Below are 21,904 nucleotides of genomic sequence, written 5' to 3'. Positions count from 1 at the left end.
ACATATGATAGTTCAAGTTCATTATGGTAATTTCATCTTAACTTTTGATAAATGCTAAGCAATGAATACAAAAATAATATTCCATATGTAGCACATGCTATATACTCACCAAAAATAAACACCCTACAGACATTGATATTGAATTAAATCTATCCACACTTGGATGACATGGTACAATGATTACATTTAAAACTAAGATCTCTCTTGATCTGTGTGTGGTAGGGTGTACAGTATAAGATATTTATTGGGATCATTATGAGGTAATTCTCACTTCAAATTCGGTTAAATATTCCATTTATCAATAAACTGTGTGATGGTTTTACGACACCTGACGTAGCTGGAAATGTTCTGTAAACACCAGATAACTCTAATAGACCTATCATTTAATGTAATACAACAAATTAAAAGATCCTAACAAAAGGCACAAAAGACCTGTATCTCTTCTAACCTATTGTTTAAATAATGTTAATTCAAGTTGCAATTTTTATTTCAGAATGAAGAAAAATCTTGTGTAGGAGTTCAAATTTCAAAATCATTGCTTAAAATTAATGACAAATAATGTACAGAATGGTATCATTACAACTGCAAATAATGACTTGTCTGTTTAATTTTTTAAGGAAATCATTGAAAATAATTAGAATCATCCCTTACCTCTCTCTGTTGTCTCTCGATCTCCTTGATTCTGATGTCTCTAGCCTCAGCACGAGCAGCTCGCTTGGCAGCCAGTCGAGACTCAGCCTGGAACAAACCAAACGTTTTTTTACACAAACAAAATAGAATTAATGGATCAAAATATGAGGATCATTAAATAGTGTTTCCCATGAATACATATTGTTTCTGTGGCCATTATAATCACAGCTGCATCTTTTGTTCCAACTTAATAACAGGGTAATTTGGTTGTCAAAGCTTTTTTTCCAAAGGCGAAGTATACGGTATATATGACTACTTTTGGTCCTTGTTGGAAAACTGCATTTTGAATTAGTGATTCTCTGTGGATCAAGATTTTTGATTGAATATATTTTTTTGGTGTATGAGAGAAAGTTTTTGTATCAAGTATTGTCATAACAGTCACAAATATACTTATATATACATTTATATCTTCATATATTTAATGTAAGTCTTCTAATTTTCATGAAAAAAATTAAAAGCATCAACAAGCCAAGATTGAAACAACTGAATGTATAGATTTAAGTACATGTATAATAAAGTATTACATGCAGCGCTAGCTTTATATTAAAGTGCATCGTACCTATCCATGGGGAAAAACCTACATGTAAGATCTCTATATCCCAGCTGCTGTAGCTGATGGTTGCTAAATGACTTTACAGTCCTATACTGAAGCTGTAAATAGCAGCCCTTAGATGTCCTAATAAATCAGGTTTCCATAGCTAATATATGTATCATCAGAACTAGTGTGTAATTACTACAAAACTAGTGCTCTGCTTATTAGTTTTACAGGACAGGTTGAGCTGGCTGTTGTAACCACACTCCCCAGCCTCCCCAACTACACCAGGCCATGCCCAGGTACCATGCATGCATCAAAGTAACCAAGTTCCTATGTGTGGACCTCAGGGGAACAAGTTGAGAATTAGGGAAGCTAAAATTGCTACAACAAGAGTAGTTTATCAGGGCTGCTTGATTATGATAACATCTAACACTTTTATGGGGTCATGTACATGTAGATGGCTAAATATATATACTGTCAATGACGCTGAACTGAGAAGTTACAGCGACAAAGAAGCTGTAGGTTATAATATATTATTATATACTAGATCTTTATAATCTTATATTTACAGATATAACAGGTATAATGTTGGCCATAGAGACAACATCCCAATCCTCCCACAAAACATTAAGTCAAACCCAATATCCAATTGGACCCCCCCACCCCTAATACATGAAAGTCATCTGTAAACATTTCCCATATAACAATATTACACCTGGGCCCAGTTAACTGTTGTTCAAAAGTTGATTAGCTTAATTGCTTGATTAGTGAAAATCTCATTTCACCGTTACTTCAAAACCTCTGTGTGTGTATTCCTTAAAATAGGCAGGTATAGGACAAGACTAATGAGTGCTATAGTTTCATAAAATTTTGTCAAGTTAGTTTTACAAGAAATTATATTATCAGGATTTTAAAATTGTTGTTAAACTGTGATTAGCTTAATCACCTTTTGAACAACTGGGCCCAGGGTATATATGTACCTCTGTCAATAAGACACATGATCATGAGTAAACAAAAATATGTTTTATAAAATATAAATATCGAGGCTCTCTGGCACACCCTCTGTTTTAAACTGATAGCAGGATCACCTATGTCACGATGAGTAATATATATTGATATCATCTTATAGTTGATGTACAGGCAAAATGCAAAGCAACTCTAGATATCGGAGCCAGCTATATGTTGATATGTGTATGTGTGGCACCTGTTTTATCGTAACACATAGAGCACGAAATGTCGAATAATTATAAGGTTCACAACAAATTATTTAGTGTGCATGTACTGTAAACGTACAGTATTAGAATTTGTAGTACCTTTATAGGCCTGCAGGTTATCTATTTATGATTAAATCTTATGCCACTATAGCTAGCATCTGTACAAAATGAAGAATCTAAACACACATACACACACATATTATACATCATATACATATATACCACCTTTTGACATACAAATGTGGTTATTTTTATATACAAGCCCTGCGATCTTCACCTTATCTTGATTGAATCTTTCAACTTCCTGTTCAACTTAAAAAAGATTCCAAGATGTACAGTATAAGACTGATACATATTGATGGAAGATAAAATCCAATGAAGCTTGCTCAGAAAAGTGCATACATAATGTACGTAGTAAAACTATAAGGAAACTTTCAATTGATAGCACACCATTATATTAATTGATAAAGATTAAAACTACAATATACTGTATGTAATGTCCCTCTTAAATGGCCACCTAGGCCTGTAGTAAAGCCACACTTTGGTTACCTGAAAGAGTACCAGGAAAAGAGTTAAACTTGATAACTCACCCGATATTGTAGACTCCAACTGAGTTTCAATACAGTGAACAAAGGGCCATAACTCTAATTTGTGAAGAGTGGGATACACTAAGTCACAATTTTAGCAATGCAAAACTCTGCTGTCCTATATATGAAGTACTTGCAATTGCATGATATGAACTAACTCAACTGACTGACAAAGCACCGACTGCCAGCAAGCTGCATTCATGATCACTTGACTGCCAGCTGACAGGGCGCTGACTTTACTGACTAAGCAATGACTCGACTGACAAAAAGAGCATTGGCTTGACTGACTCAGACAAAGTACCAACTCAACTGACTGAGAGATCACTGACTCTGTTAGCTGACAAAGTACTGTGTCTTGACTGAGCACCGACTCCACTAACTGACAGCTGGAGCACTATATATAATATCATTCAACTGACTGACAGCGCTAGCATGCCCACTGACTCAACTGACTGAATGTACACTGACTCAGCTAGCTTACTATAGCAATGGCTCTGCTTACTATAACAGAGTACTGACTCACCTTACTATAACAGAGTACTGACTCACCTTACTATAACAGAGTACTGACTCGCCTTACTATAACAGAGTACTGACTTGCCTTACTATAACAGAGTACTGACTCGCCTTACTATAACAGAGTACTGACTCGCCTTACTATAACAGAGTACTGACTCGCCTTACTATAACAGAGCACTGACTCGCCTTACTATAACAGAGCACTGACTCGCCTTACTATAACAGAGCACTGACTCGCCTTACTATAACAGAGTACTGACTCGCCTTACTATAACAGAGTACTGACTCACCTTACTATAACAGAGCACTGACTCGCCTTACTATAACAGAGTACTGACTCACCTTACTATAACAGAGTACTGACTCACCTTACTATAACAGAATACTGACTCGCCTTACTATAACAGAGTACTGACTCACCTTACTATAACAGAGCACTGACTCACCTTACTATAACAGAGCACTGACTCACCTTACTATAACAGAGCACCGACTCACCTTACTATAACAGAGCACCGACTCACCTTACTATAACAGAGTACTGACTCACCTTACTGTAACAGAGTACTGACTCACCTTACTATAACAGAGCACTGACTCACCTTACTATAACAGAGTACTGACTCACCTTACTATAACAGAGTACTGACTCACCTTACTATAACAGAACACTGACTCACCTTACTATAACAGAACACTGACTCACCTTACTATAACAGAGTACTGACTCACCTTACTATAACAGAGCACTGACTCACCTTACTATAACAGAGTACTGACTCGCCTTACTATAACAGAGTACTGACTCACCTTACTATAACAGAGCACTGACTCGCCTTACTATAACAGAGTACTGACTCGCCTTACTATAACAGAGTACTGACTCGCCTTACTATAACAGAGTACTGACTCGCCTTACTATAACAGAGTACAGACTCACCTTACTATAACAGAGCACTGACTCACCTTACTATAACAGATCTAGAGTACAGACTCACCTTACTATAACAGATCTAGAGTACAGACTCACCTTACTATAACAGAATACTGACTCGCCTTACTAAAACAGAGTACTGACTCACCTTACTATAACAGATCTAGAGTACAGACTCACCTTACTATAACAGAATACTGACTCGCCTTACTAAAACAGAGTACTGACTCGCCTTACTATAACAGAGCACTGATCGTGACTCGCCTTACTATAACAGAGTACTGACTCGCCTTACTATAACACAGTACTGACTCAACTGACAGAGTGCAACCCTTTGGTTCACTCCATTTTATACCAGTGGGATATCAAAGATACGCTATCTTGAAGCAGAATACATTTTGATATTGTGATATATTGTTACAACCAGAGAAGCTAGCATTTTATAAACATATATGTATCTACATTTGAGAAGTGTAAAGATACAGTGGCAGAGAGAGACATGTATCTAGTTTCATTATAGTTACATTAACACATTGTGTAGAGATCGATGTCACCTTTAATTAGAGTGTGCAAGCTAGTAACGATGTTAGTTCGAACCCCAACATGCTTGGGGCAAGACAGTTTTTGGTGTGTATCTATTTTCCTATTTATGCTTTGGTTGCATTCATCAAGACCACTCCAACTGATGATGAGGCTTTCTTTGGGCTATTAAGAACCTGGGGATGCATGTTGTCTTTGCGGATGAAAGATCTAAGGATGGTATAAAAGTAGAGAGTACATATACATGTCGATCACCTTATTAGTTCAGAATGATGGGTCAAACTTTCCTTTTAGCCAGCTAGCTACAGGTAGGATTCGTAATTAGAGATCAATAAGCGAAAGGTAACTAGTTTCAGCCCCAGTGTTGACAAGATTTTCTTGTTAATGTATGTGTCGATGTATGCCTTATAATTAGCTTTCTTTAGTTGTTATTAAATCACAACTGTATAAACAACACTACCCAAAGCGAATATGTAACAATGTCAAATGATTGGAATTAAATGGCTAATTACTACATTCCTCATTAATATGAGCTAGCTTTAGCTACCAGTCTTGGGGTAGAATATATTTGTTTGTAATGCCAAAAACACTGGTGGTGGATATATATATAACCAGGAGATATGAGAGTGGAGGTCAGTGTTTAGCTGTAAATCAATGGCTAATGAGTGACACATGATCATGATCAACAATAACACTGGGACAGCCACCGTAGCAGTGATCTACCACATGCTCCGGAGGCTGGGAGTGTGCTGTTTAATATTTACATTTCCTCTATAGTAGTATACCATGCTCTGTAATAGACTGTATTCCTGTACATTGTCTTCACCGGCAATTGTTTTTTTTTCTTTTCTTTTTTTTCCCTCTCATTTTATGGGTGATAAGCTGATAGATATAGCTTCATGTGCAGCTATGAGATGGTGTGTATAACTCCAGTGCACAGCTCCCTGTACAATGTTCGTAGCAATTTAATGGGAATTAACATGTACATGCACTAGTACAGACCATTTTTCTATACAGACATATTTTTTCTTTCTTTGCACTAGTAGATAGCTATAGACAATTACACAAATAAATTGCAAAATGATGCCACTATGTGCGAGTATGAAATAAGTTGGGAAGGGGGCAATATTACAGTAGTAATATAAACGTTAACGGGAAGAAGTTAATTAATTCATGTCTGCAGACACTAAGGCAGTTTTATAAGAACTGGATGTTATTGTGAGATGATATGCAAAATGTGGATGAAAAGCCTTGCAGCAATGCCATAGTAACAAGAGGCTCACAGGGTCTGCAATCGCTCACCTGGATATTTTAATTATCTTGGCAAAAATATATCAGTTACATTACATCTATTTTTCTATCTTTTTCATATATTTTTTTTAAAATATGGTTTAAACCAGCTACCATTTATGCAAAACCTGTTCCCCTCCCCGCAATGATCTTTCTTACCAAATTTAGTTCAAATCCGTTCAGGACTGTTCGACTATATTAATATATAGCTAGTTGCTAATTACATTAATTACCTCGCGCTCTATTTCCCCTATTGGACCCTGTCCTCATGATCAGGCCCCATGAGGTAAAGGGCCACTATTTGTGCAAAATCTGTCCTCCTTTCCCCAAGGATCGTTTTTAAAATTCTAGCAGAGGCCTAGGCTACACCAGTAAAAATCAGCAGAGCAACCCTCTTATATTACATATAAATTTGAAAATATCACTACAACATAATTTGACACCAAGCCCAAGGTTTCAAAATACGGTATATCCCGATTGCAATTGGATATACATATACCCCCATAATTGCATTTTACTGTACAATCTATATATATGCAACCAGATCTAGATATACAACCAAAAAGATCATTATGTAAATAATCAAATGTGTCAAGGCAATTCCACCAAATATACATGTTTTCATCTTTTATATATACATGTATACATTTGTACATAAAAAAAAGAAAAAAAAATTGGCCTGGAGAAAGAATTTGTCTGACATTGTGTATTGGTAGTGACAAGCCAACAAGTCTTAGTCCTGTACAGCATGTTGTAATGTTCACTTTGTGTGTGTATCTCCTAACAGTGTCATAAATTGGATAGCTTATCTAGCTTCATTACCCCAAGTGAAAGACGAGTCAACTTTTATCTACAATGAAGTGTTGTCAGATGAGAGGTAAAAATCTCTCAAAATTAAATCCAGCACAATTACACATTCCCTTGGTCCTAGGACCAATATATAATGTATTGGGGCTAAATCAGTTTATCAGACCTGCCAAAGCCATTTAGAATTTTATTTTAGGACCTACAGATACAGTTAACAACAAATTAAATCAACCAGATGTGTAAGAAGCCTATAAATACAGTGTAACCCTCAGCTAAATCCCTGATGATGCCACAAGTATATATCGGCACTCCCATTTTAGCTATATTTTGATTTTTAATTGATACTGGTTTTATCCCATATAGCTAGTTTACAGGATGCATGTATAGATACTTGCCAATTTTCTGGAAGTTGTATGAAAGAGCTATAAAGTGTTTACTGTATGGATCATGATTCCATGCCTCAGAAAAGCTCATCAATTGTATACTCCCATTTAATATGACAGCTACCTGGTTATACCTCAAAATAACATATGTAAAAGCTCCCCTTCATAATTTACCAGTTACCATAAATATAATTTAGGATATAAGAAACAGGGAGTCTCAATCAACATGATCTTGTAATTCTTCATACCTACTCAGTGGTTATATTTAGAGATATCAAAAGTTTTACATGATATGTATATATATAGTGGCAAAATATACTAAACTGTATGCACATGCCCTGTTCCTATGCTATACTATGCACAGGGGTTTATAAGTTCATAACAGTATATCTTGGGTTATATTTTTAAGAATCTTGACCTTGGATTTTTTAAACCCCTATTGTACATCTGAACAGCACAGTGTTACACCATGTGAAGTTTCAATGAAAAACAGCAAGAAAAACATTTAAGTCAAAAGTCTGGATGGTCAGTCAGATTGACAGATTGCTTGCAAACCTCAAGTAAACTCTGCCATAAAAGTCAACAAAAAACATTATAAGTAATTCACTTTTGACAGTAGAATATGGAGCTAAATACCTGTGAACACTTGCTTCCTATTTAAAAGTAAGTATGACCTTAACCTTTAACCTTCAAAGCTGAAAAGCAATTGCAAACAATATTAATTAGCACTTCAAGAAAGAAGCACTAGTACTGTATACATATGACATCTCAGTTTGATTGGCAAAAGCAAACTTGAGTTATTGCTGCATGGAAACAGATTTTCTTTATTTAGCAACAGTGACCTTGACCTTTGACACAGAAAAGCAATCCCAAACAAGCACTTTTAAAAAGAAGGCACTGTATTAAGTTTGAATTTGATGGGCCCAAAGGAAACTCATGTTATTGCAAGGAAACTAATTTTCTATTTATAGTTACAGTGACCTTGACCTTTCAAACTAAATCAAATCTAAGCAAACCATTCAGTATGGAAGTACTGAAAGAAATTTTAGTTAGATTGTCCGAAACAAACTCTAGATTTTGTATGGAGGTGATTTGTTTATTTATATTTAGTAGCAGTAACCTTGACCTTTGAACTTTGATGCTGAAAAGCAATTCTAAACAAGCTCTTTCAATAAGAAAGCACTGTATGAAGTTTGATTTACATCAACACATGGAAACTCAGGTTGTTGCGACAGACAGACATAGTATTACCTTAGGGAACCCATACTTTTGTGCAGCCCTATATAGCTAGCTATCAATGCCAAAATCCATGTACATGTGTGTCCCTACCAAATTCAACAAATGCATACTTTCAAGCTATAATATACCCTTACATTCTTTTTATGCCGTACCAATCTGGCAGAAATCTTGCCATGAAAACCACATGTACATTTTCCCAATTACCCCTGGTAGGTATATGACAAATAGAGAAGGACTGTTCTGGTTAGGAATCCCCCAGCCTCATCACACGCTCCACTTGGTCTGATAAATCTCTACTACACAAACCCAATTGGTCTCCTACTCTCTGCTACACGATCCTAAAGCTGTTCCCCAGACTACAGTAACTGGTCAAATGAACCTACCAGGTAGTCCCTAAGAAACTGCCCATCATTAGTTAGTTCTAACCTGCAGCCTCTCCAGATGTACAGTATAGTATACCTCCTATCACCTACCATTGCAGCATAATGTTGGTTATTGAAGACTGTTTCTCCATATAGCATTTTAAGATGATGTTGGTAGAATATAATGTATTATATCAAGTAGCAATGGAATTAATTTCAAATTTAGATTAAGACAATCACATTTCACTAATGTTTGAAAATTTAGAAAACTTAATATGAAAATTAAATTTGACATTATGGAGGGTATATATTGATGCAGAGTTAATTTACAATACAAAAACATCAGTTGTACATGATTTGTTCATGGAGTTGGAATTGGTGATTGACAAACAAAAACAACCAGCAAACTTCAGTTTAAGAAAGAATATGAAGTGAGCGACGGCACACATATTTTTACCCATATCTACTGGCTGATACTGTATATTATGTATCATGATCAGAAGGCCTAAAAAATAATAAATGTGTTTCGACAGACATGCCAGAAAAAAATCCAGATGGGGAAATATCTTATATATATATTTTATAAATAGTTTTTACTTAAATTATTTAGACAAGGAATCTTGATTTTTGAAAGTCCTTTCTTCATAAAATCAGCCATGACTGCAGAATTGGTTATATGCTATAATTCAAATACTGATTTCAAATAAATACAAGCTGGTTGTAGCATTTATATCAATAGCATTCAATTTGGGTTAAATTAATCTGTCATCTGTGTAATTAGTGAGTTGTCATTTATTATGATTTTTCTCCTGCTTTCTACATTAATTGTATAGAATCACAAAAAAGTTTTCCTGTTGGCTGAGGAAGTTATGGCAAGGCCTGACTTATATAATGATATTGGATACTGTACATTACAAGATTCTCCCCTAAAAGTCAGGTCGATATATAAAACACATTCTCTATGATAGAGAACATACTTTAATTGCTAATGGCAAAAGGATGTTTCATTAAGTGTCTAATTAGCATTTCCGACTCAATAGTATAAAGTACAGCTATCAGGTGCCATAGATTGTGAGTTCGAGGCCCAGTCAGGGCACGAGCCATAAAATTGTTTTCCTTCATCATTTGTGTTAAACTTTGTTATATGTACAGCTATCATATATATATACGCCCCATTATAAGATTCTGGGGTTCTGCAATTGCCATTTACCAACTTCTTAAGTTTACATACTGGTTCTATCACTATAAATTCTATTTTTTTTTTCACCTTTATATAGCTCTCTTCCCCATAGTCAAGCCAATAATCAGTCTGGGTCTGAAATTCACTACATTAGTATACGTACATATCTTCACTGAATGTCACTAAATTACTATAAGCTGAGGTATATCTATCTGCTTACTAATGCACTGTTGCATTGAATTGGTACCTATAAATATCGACATCAGAAATGATTATGTACCTGCAGTGGTGCCCCCAAGGCATGATTATAAGAGCTGTCTAAATTTCGGATATTTACTCTTCTTCAATTTCTATTTTTTCCCCTCTTCCTAAGGTCTCTTTTGACATTAACTCATTGCATTCAATTTGAAAAGTTGATATATATATACAATTCGACAGATTGTAGGATAATAAAGATTACATGCATATAACTACTTATACCAATTCAAGCTTAAGCCTGTTGAATGGGACTGAAAACAGTGCCATGTGTGGGAATGTCCAACCGGAGGAACTCTTTGTGGTTATTCGGTAACAAGAAGGCGTGATATATATAGAATATAAGTACCCCTTTATCCATGGTCAAAACAGGCCATCCTGATGTAACATGGCTAATCAGAGATGGAATAGGGCAACTATTACGATAAGGAGTCACCTTCAAAATCATGAATATATTCTAGGTTAGATACACAAGATGACTCCCCAATTTTCTCCCTCCCTTTCTTGCTAGTCACTCCATACTATATCTCTTCGTCTCAATTAGACTCATTTTCCTATCTTTTCTCGTCCAATGAAAGGCTGTAATAGTAGACAATTAAACCTAGGCCTGTCAATGATAATTATTACCTCATTATATATCATTATTTGCCCTTGGGTAAAAGCTTTTATTTGAGTCCTGTCCCTATCACAGCCTCCTAATTAGGAATACACGTGCACATGTAACAGTTAAAACATACTCTCACATGGAATAAACAGGGAGGCTTATGGTCAACTGACCAAGCTAAAGAGAAGTTCTCTCAAGCCAAGTGGTACATTGTTGCTAGTATGCCATAGTTACATACTCTTCCTGTAGAAAATAACTTATCCTCAAGTTTTTGAGAGGTAGTTATAACGATTCTTGTGGAGCCTTTAATTTTGGCAGAGTGTTTTTCCCAGGCCCCAATTAGGGTATGTAACAGAAAGTTTGATAAATTAAATTATCTCAATGCCTTCACTAGGAGTTCGAACAAAATCAAATAAATATTGACTAACCTGTTCGAATTATTTGAAATTATGCTTCAGAAAATAAGCGCGAGTTCGAACTATCCGAGTCTATATCGACGAAAATCTCGGCAGAGTAAAATCATTAGACACAATGAAACACATCCATTGTAGATTTGATACGTAACAACGGTGGCCTGAACAATGGCACATTTATAAATAAGTAAAATGATAGTATTTTATTTAATTCAATGTCAATTGATCGTTAAACGTTCTTCATTTCGCGATAACTATGATGGTTATTAGGTGAAGCCGCTCGGGCAATGCGTAGCCTATATAGGCCCCAAAACAGTACAGTACCCGATTCATTTGCGACAGAAAAGTTAAACATTTGTACAGTATAATCTCTGCATGGTTATATTTTTTATCTGAATCAGAAACTATCGCTATATTATTGTAATAAATGGTCTCTTTAATACATCGAAGGCATAGTCTACATAACCTGTTGCGTTTACGAAAGCACTACTGAATAGGCGATATATGTTGATAAAATTAGGTCAGAACATCAACATGTCTGCTTTTAAAAATGCACAGTCGTATTACCTACCAAACATATATTTGATACCTGCAAAATTATCCATCACCTAATTGGGACACCTGTGGATTGTTTTGACTGGATATGAATGCTTTTCACGTCATTCAGCATGGCCAGGCGGCCGATCCTTTCAACTTTATCGCAAGCGACACCTCGCGTGGCCTGCTTACCTAGCATGAGGTCGTAGGTTTTCAGGTAATACCATGATTGGCAATAATTAAGAGATGTCCAGTCACAATTAAATAATCATACTGCTAAGTTCAGGTAATACCATGATTGGCAATAATTAAGAGATGTCCAGTCACAATTAAATAATCATACTGCTAAGTTAACACTATATTTGAAAATACACGGATGATTTCTTAATTTGCTATAACCACCGCGAATACAAATATCGCATGTTATTTAGGCCTATACATTGTCGGGGCCTAAATTTGCAATCAGCTGTCTCGTGCATGGTGTATTTTGCAATGTAAAAACTGAATTAACGCTAAAATATGTGGCATATATTAAATCACAGACGCATTCCAATGATCACGCATATATACAACCTAACAACCTAAACGTGCCTGTTGATCAAATTTAAGTCTTGGTATTTTTTTCTGGGCCGGTCGTCGCGTATAGATCTTTCAATGGCGGAGTTTGCTGAAAAAAATCTTACTTCACATTCTTAATTTGGCAAGTTTGAACTATCCGAAATAGTGTCAGTTATAAACAACCAGAGTTCGAACTATTAGTAGCTAAAAAAATATTGTTTTTCTTGAAAAAATGTGTGTTCGAACTATCCGTGTGTTCGAACTAACCGGAGGTAACTAATTCCTGAGTCCCAATGTGTGTGTCAATTAATGGAACAGAATGTATGATAAATTTGATTTATTTCAAGGGATCAAACCCTGGTCCTCTTACATTGATTACTTGAGTGTAACTGTGTTACAGTCAATTGAAACCAACCAAGCTTAAGAGAAGTTTTCTCAAGTCGAGTGGTATTAGTGGTGTAGCTAGTATTTACCATGGTCACATTATGATTAAGTGTATTAATATCAAGGTGCTTACATTACAGTTTAGCCTTTATCATGATTCTTAAATGTCCTCTGTCCTTCGATCTGATCATGAACTCCTCATGATCACACATGCATGACATTGATTTGAAACACTTGCAATGTCATTATGATAATATAATGTACAGATGGTCTATTAAACTAACATGGGTACCAGAATGAGGAACGTGACTATAAATAACCTCAAAGTTACACTTTGTCTAATGACGACATCTAGTTACTCAAGACATTTAGTATGGAATTGGCATGACGGGTTATAAATGACATTACTGATGACATGCATGCATGGTCATGAGTGTCAAAGAGCTCAAGCACCTGAATATTTGGCATCGTGACACGACCATTTTTGAGTGCGTCACACATCGGCTGATAGTATGTGAGCTTGTGCATACGGAAAATTAACAAGTTATTCATCAAAAACTGAAGATGGATACTACAGCATATAATATGGACTTGGCATGGACCGTCATCTCATGGATGTCATTGGGATAGTGGGGTTGACGGATGGTAGATTCAGTACTTACTTCTTTTGAAATTTGATTGAGGGCTTGCTCCTCTGCCGAATACTGGCGAGTGGCAGAACGCCGGCGACCCGTGGCAGAACTCGTACTCATGCTTACAATGTCTCGACCACCCCTTGGTCAAAATTGTTCCCCGCCTGAAACCCCACACCCCACAACACCCGTGTCTCGCTTTTGGAAAACTAGTCCAAGTCTCTTCTCTTGGAATAACATCTACGAAAAATAGGGTGTCATTGCTCAAATGCACAGACGTCTGTGTTTTAACCATACGAGCAAGCTAGCCACATTATTTCAAGTGTTCGTGCAATTTTTCTCTTCCGCAATCTCTGCAACTCACAGCAAGATGGCGGTCACCCGGATGTCAGCCCCACTTCCGATTTGACTATATTACGGATCCTTTATTAATGAAAAGAAATTAAACCCGTAAAGATCTCGTGAACGTTATGGCAAATATGCAAAAATTCATAGATGATGCATGTTTATTTTCATATAATTTTTACTGCTGTTTAGTTAATACATACGCAAATTAAAAGTTTTCAGGTTTCACTGCTGTAAGACCGTACGAGTTGCCTCCCTTAGAATGTGTAACTGATGTGTCAGAAATGATTTAAAAAGTACGATCCGAGAAACCTTTCGTTACATATAAACCCAATTAGAGACCTATATACTAAATTGCTGACCCAATCAATTATATGTTAAGCTACATTTCAGTGGTTGTTATCGAATATATTATTTTTATAGACTCCCTCAAATTAGGTCGGATTAGAAGATTATTTTAATGTACATCTAAATGACAATCTATTTTAAAAACATATGTTAATGTAGACATATTGGTAAATTGTGGTTCAGACTGTATAAAGTTATGTGAAAGTAAATGCAAAAACAAGTTTTGGATTAATATTTTGAAAGCTTGTTCAATACTAAATCAGGCAAATGAAGTAAATATAAACATAATTGAAACATACATGAAGACCCTTTTATGGTTTAATGACACTCTATAGAAGGTCAATTTTCATGAAAGACTGGTATAAACAGCGAGTTGTTAATATATGTGACCTATTTAAAGATTTTAATTCGGGTTATAAATGTTTATAATGCTGCGTCCACGGCGGTTACCGTAGCTTTTCCTGTTACGGTCGATTTAAAGAAAATAAACAAGACGCAATTTTGCTATTTCCTCATTCAAAACACAAAATGATCGAATTATTTTAATCAGAGACGTATACAGTATATCATATATACACGTCTATGTTTTAATCATCAAGTATTTATAATTAGGCGAATGATTTTAAGCAAAGTTTTGTGATAATCTGTGTTAGTGTCATTTTCATGCATCGATTTCGGGACCTCCTTGACATCGTTTTTGGTCAAATTTTTTCATGCGCAAAATATATGGATAGAAGGTTTTTTCCAGCACTTTCAGCCCCAAAAAGTACCTGCACAAATTACACTGGTGCGCAAATTACACGAGTTTTTACGGTAGTTCATCCCCCGTCTCTGCGAGTAAGGATGAGTGTGAATGTGTATAGATGACGGGTATAGAGTGATGTGTTAGATATATATCTGCAATGAAACAAATGTATGTACTCAAATTTCATATAATATGAAATCAATTGAACAGTTAATAATTGATGATGGAATGACTTATCAGTGACGATGATGATTATGATGATGATGATTATGATGATGATGATGATGTTGAGTGCATATAAAGATGGTTTTAAGTATTGATGTGATAATTAATTTTGTGGTACATGATGCTAGTAGTTGATTGGATGATGATAATGACGACGACGAGGATGATGATGATGATGATAACAGTTGCATAAAGAGTGTTAAATGATGATACTATGATATATGAAGTATTATCTATCATATGATGGTGATCATCTCATGTACGGTAATATATATGTTGTTGATGAATTGACTGGATGATGATGATGATGATGATGATGATGATTTTTGAGTGTTTTTGATGTTTGAGTGAGTGAGTGAGTGAGTAACCATCCTGTATGTATCAGGAAAATTCGAAAAATAAGAAATAAAAAAAAAGTTACATCACAGAGTAACAGAAATTATAAAACATAAAAAACAAGCTACATCAAAAGATATCTAATCGTTTATATGTTAAATATATTTCCACCGTCGTATAGAGATAATGATTTATGATTAAAAGTTTCATCAACGAATTGTAAGGATAACGTTTCTCAGAACCACATACTAGAGACTGCAATGGCTGTAACAAAAAACAAAAACAAAAAACAAAAAACAAAACAACAACAACAAAAAACTGAGATATTTTAACAAATAAGAGAGTAATCTTTTATCAAATTTAAACAAACACAAAGCATAAGGCCCAGATAAAAAGCATTGAAAACTCTAAGAAACAAGTTAGTACACGTTTATCTGAAATTAACTACCTGGGGAACGAAAAAAAGCTGACGTTAAGTCGATCTCCTAGAAAAGTGCTAAATTGGAAGCTTGGAATTATAGACCAGTCAGTAATATAATTGGTAAGATGTAAGAAAGGCTATTCTACCATGTTTGCTATGCAACGCCAGTTTTGATTGGTTTAAAACCATGTATTATTTTCCAATAATACACGCTCGTGCCAATAATACACGCTCGTGCCAATAATACACGCTCGTGAGTCACGGCTGCGGCCTTCGTTATTAATTTAATTGCAAAATATCCTCGTCCTCGTTGTATATCCTGCAACAATACACGAATCATCGTTAATGATTTCTTAAATAAGATACATCATAAACAACCTCCTCAGTAAAAAAAAAAAAGAAAAAAAAATTGATTTCACTTCTGGCAGATCTACACTATGGATGGTAATTATAAACAAATGAGGACAACTGGATGTCGTGTACACAGACTTCTTGAAAGCTTTAGATAATGTACCACATCGGCGACTGAAAAAAAATTCAAGGATCGAAAACCTGTCAAATAATCAGTGGAATGCCACAAGGAAGCGTACTAGATCCCATTTTATTTGGAGTATATATATATATATATATATAAAGGATTTACAAGAAATTCCTTAATCTCAGTCTCCACTATTTGGACAATATAAAGATATATAGGGAAATTAAATCTAACGATAATTTAGAAAATTTTGAATACATTTTAAGTAAAGGATAACCACGAGTTTGTGTAGAACCAACAAGTGATTTAATCCCACTCAAAAAATCCATACCACCTTTGTGCATCCCAAAGGTATTGCACACTATTCAGATATCCAACAGCTGGATAGATGAATAGCGCTAAAATAATCACACAGGTAAAACAATTGTTTATTTCATGGTTGGATGAACACACAGGTATGCACGAATGTGCATAGCATTGGTCACATCACAATGATATTGCCACTCGGACACCATGGATTCACCATTAATTATCTCCCCATATATTACAAACACTAAAAAGCATTGGCGGATTTTATTATTCAATCATATAATGTATATATGGGTTATATTTACATAAAAATCCCTTTTACCCTAGATCAATTTTATCTCTCTGAAGGTCCATTATATTTGATAGTTACAGCCCTTAGTAGGGGTGAAGGGGCTACAAACAAGAGTACATAATCAAGCATAATAATATGGGAGACAATAACTGAATTAAATTCACTTCACAAGAAAACACATGTACATTTTGTCAGAATTACTCTACTAAATTCTAATACTAGATTATCTCCCCTTAGATTGAAACTAAGGGAATCAGATATATCCTCGAGATCAAAAGCATAAACCTCTATCTAATCTATTTATAATTTTATAATTCTAGAGACAGGTGGCAGGCATACACCGACAGGCGAGATATCAAATTCATTAACACGTCACTGGCGATTTGCTATCCATGGACTCCGAAACACTGGACTATTCACTCGGGACATTTATTTTTGAAATCCGGAAAGAAAACGGAAATGAATATACAGGTAACAATCCTAACATACTTTACGAAATCATTATTGCCGTCCAACATGTCTTACTTGGAAACAGTAAATTTGTGAAATTGTTAGATGATGCTGAATTCGAAGGAGTCAGGTGAAATATTTGGCTGAATTTTGGACTACGGGAATGACAGTAGTATTAGAATTTAAAGCATGATGAAATTCTCAACTACGATTTGGAGCTGATTAAAACGGAATGAAATACCTGGGGCTAGTTTCATCAACGTTCTCTGAGCCCGAGTTTTCTCTGGCCCCGACACCATGTCTGGTGTAGGACATTGTGTCAGGGCCAGAGGAAACTCGGGCTACGTTCATTGAACTTACGAAACCTCCTTAACTAGATCCCTCCAGGACCACATTTGGACACATCTTCTGTGTATTCCAGGTCATGAAATACCTTATACCTCAGATAGTACTGTTGAGGATAATGTTTGAGAGGAAGGTTTGAGTGGGTTAGAACCTTATAATAAAGAGGGTTCTCTTGCACTTGGTGAAGCCTCTTAAAAATTGAAAAAATACGAAATACAATAAAAGACCAGGATCTAATGGTTTAACTAGTGACTTTTTAAAACTGACTTTTGGAGGCAACTTCAAAGATAAGGTACAGTTACATACATTTTTAAAGATGATCAACACGACACTTTATATAAAAGCTGGCGTCCTGTTTATCTTTTAAATATGTTTTATAAAATAGTTTCGGGAACAATAGCATGCAGGGTAAAGCAGTATTGCAAAAACATATAAACACATTTTTGGCTGGTAGATATATAGGTGAACAGTATTATGCTCATTTATGACACAATGCACTACACTAAAGAATATGATATGCATAGGATGATACTTATGATAGATTTTGAAAATAAACAAACAAAAAAAACAACAAAAAACAACAAAAAAACACAAAAAATAGAAGGAAATTCACTGTTTAAGTGTTTTGTTTTCATTTTTGAAATAGCAAAATAACAAAAAAGTCCAATGCAAATCTGATTTTTTTCCAAACAATATTTTCCTCTCTGCATCCTCTTAATGTAGATATATTGACCGGCGTTGACCTAAATGCTTGAAACTATGGTATTCTGTATCTATATTATTATGTGTCAGGCATAGGTCGGTTGTATTTTCCTCCATCTTGTACACATGGATCTTAATATATAATTATATGTATCTTTGATAAATAAAATGAATTGTTAATTGACCTATCATCCCTTTGTGCGTATTGAATGGGTACCAGTGCTATTCCTTTGTACCTTGGAGGTAAGTACTGTGTAGCGAGGCGTGCTATTGTTTATGTATATATACAATACTTATTTGTCTACATGAACTACTCACTTATAAACGTTGGATGGTGTGGTCAGATTAGAGTACTTTATGACACAACTTGTCAGATTTTATGGATGACTAGCGATTCCACTGACGAAACGTGAGTGTTGTCTGTCTGTAGTTAACACACAGAGCACGATTTTGTTTTGTAGTACACAAGGTATACCAACGACCGATCTAACTAAATCACCATGGATACAACAAGTTCTCACTGGACATAGGAGATTTCATCTCTTTAAACTGTTGTTGCACGACTGGATTTCTTTCTTCTTCATATCAAATAAGATATATTGTAAAAAAAAAAAAAAAAAAAAAAAATCGCTTACCTGGTTCATGCATACGAATTTAATTTTGTTACGATATAGCACTTCTCTGTAAGTATTTAAAATATTTAAATGGATTTTTATGTTGCTTTAATACTGTTGCACTGTTACTATAAATACACCCCGGACGGACAAAGCCGTCTAGCAATCACTTCCTTTCTATTTTATTTCCTTCGCTCTGCCCGAGTTGTTTTTACATTCCTATTCTTCGTAATAATGTTAATTTAAAAAAAAATGTTTTGGTTGTATTAGCCAAAGAGTTTGGTAGGTAGGGATTGTCCCATCACCTGCTCTATGAGTCTTTTTTCTTCAGTATTGAAAACAATGCGGAAATACACACTATGCTGATGATACTCAGTCTTTACTTTATTATCACTATTTTGCACATATGACTTTACATTAGTACCAAGTTTAACACCGTCGTTTATATTCTAAACCACTATATTAAAGCTACTTTTAGTTACATGACTGTTTTATCTATGACCACAGCTCGCATGATCTAATGCTCCTTAAAAACGCTTGGAAAACACAAACCTGTATCAATAAATGGCCAAGGATAGTTCATAAGGTATACCGAAGACATAATTTTTGAGATGATAAAAAGCAAACAAACTTCATTAAATTGTCCCTTTAATATGTCTGCAACGTTAATTAAGTTTTGTTTGTATCTCATATACACCGAGGCAGACTCTTATACTTATACATATTCAATCAGGGACCAATAGCGTTCGCCCCTGTGAGGAAGGCTTTGGGTTCTGTCCCCTTGCCGAGACATACCAGAGTCTTTAAAAATGGTAGTTGCTACTCCTGCTTAGCGCTCAGCATATTTGGAGTGGGACGACTGGTTCGCCTGTTGTCAGTATAATGTGACCGGGTGGGGTGTGCTGCTGGGTGTCTTCGGCAGTATGCTTCAGTGAGGTAGCACTATAAATCGGCAAAAGTTCCGGCCTATCACAAGGAGACTTAACACGAACATACCGCAGCCTCCCAAAACACACATACGCACTCGCCACACGCATGCATGTTGCACGCACGGGAGGCCGTCCTTAAATGACCTTAGCTGTTAATAGGACGTTAAACAAAATAAACCAAACCAAACCAAACCTTTAAATCCTATTCATGATATAAATACTGACATCTTACTATCTTTATTTAAATTTTGACACGTTTCAGAATATACTCATGCATAGGTCTAGCGTGCCTTTTCGAATTTTGTTATTTTTTTGGACTTTTGGTCGGATTCAATGCCTTCATCCTTTAGCATCACTGACGAGTCTGGGAGGACGGAACAGTTCTATGATGTAGTTAAATGCATTTGGCTCTACTGTATATCTTTCTCCTGATTTGCTTTGAAAGGTGTTAATATATTCTATTTCTTTTCTACAATCCTTTTATTCCGTGATAGAAGTTTCGCAAAAAGTGCAAATAAGATAAAATATTATTTTGTTAGTTGTTTGTTGATTTATCAGAGAAAATTTGTAAAAGATTAGGGTTTTGATGTCAAAGGAATATTATACCACCTTCTGGACTTCATTAATCAATATGCATAAAATGTGTATCAATAAAATGTAAACCGTATATCTAAAAAGACATTGTAACATTTCAGTCAGTGAAAACTCGTCAGTGATGATAGGGACATCGTACTGCAGTTTTCTCCTTCTAAATCTCGTCAGTGATGCTAGGGACATTACACAGCATTTTCCTCCTCCTAAAACTCGTCAGTGATGATAGGGACATCATAACTGGTTTCGTCCTTTCGTCCTTTTAGGACTCGTCAGTGATATCTAACGACGAGTTGCTTTGATCATGTGACTTTGATGTTACTTTAACCGAACAGTTAAATACGGTAAGGCATGATATTTTCCTGTTGTTAGCTCCATCGACAACTCTGTCCCCTTCTATCTCAAATTGCGTTGTCTATTCACAAACAACTCTTGTCGATAATATGTAAGCCGTCTTCCAACAATAGAAATATATTTATCGAACATATTGGAGAATATATGCAGCTATCTGTGTATCTATTCTATACATACTGGCAACACTTCAATGTTACAAGAAACACAAAATGGTTAAAGATTGGCATCAAATAAAATTTAAGAGTATTATATTACAAGGAAACTTACGATTATTAATAATGAAAAAAAAATAAAAAATATTCACATGTGTTAGGATTTTTTTCCTGGTCTAGGTGACGTCTGTTCCTCAATGTACCTGTACTTTTTCTAGAGACTAAGTTAAGACGACTGAAGGTAAACATGTTTAAACGACATTTCATGTTTCTCAAGAGGACCATTTTTTCTGTGTTTACTAAATAGGAATCGGGGAAATATTTCATACGAAAAGTAGGAAAATAATGTATAAATTTCGCTTTGGTAATATGTACATGTGTATTTACCTGTAGAAACAGGAAGTTAATTAGGTAGATTTGTGAGGAAGAAAGGACAGATTTACATAAATGTTGTAATGGGGACAAACATTTTTTTTGGTATCTCCAATGTTCGATAAATAGAGCACACGGAAGAAAATCCTCGATTAATCACATTGAAACCTGGTTTAGAAAAAAGGAACTTCAATCATGATAAGAATTCCGAATTCCGACATGCAATTATCCTT

At 35.3% G+C, this 21,904-nt stretch overlaps 1 protein-coding gene across 1 annotated transcript in view; it reads right to left on the bottom strand.

Annotated features, from left to right (window-relative positions):
- LOC117344015 (leucine-rich repeat flightless-interacting protein 2-like) overlaps window positions 1–14,070 on the bottom strand; it is a 37,851-nt gene extending 23,781 nt beyond the window's left edge. The window contains exons 1-2 of the mRNA XM_033906610.1: window positions 13,694–14,070; window positions 652–738 (exon numbers count right to left, since the gene is read on the bottom strand). Of these exons, the coding sequence (XP_033762501.1) occupies window positions 652–738; window positions 13,694–13,783 (177 nt within the window). The 5' untranslated portion in view covers window positions 13,784–14,070. The remainder of the gene's footprint in view (window positions 1–651; window positions 739–13,693) is intronic.
- Between the last annotated feature and the right edge of the window lie 7,834 nt (window positions 14,071–21,904).

The sequence above is a fragment of the Pecten maximus genome, chromosome 15, assembly GCF_902652985.1.
Source record: "Pecten maximus chromosome 15, xPecMax1.1, whole genome shotgun sequence".
NCBI classification, from domain to species: Eukaryota; Metazoa; Mollusca; class Bivalvia; order Pectinida; family Pectinidae; genus Pecten; species Pecten maximus.
The sequence above is the reverse complement of the archived record's forward strand: the minus strand, read 5'-3'. Positions and strand labels throughout refer to the sequence as shown.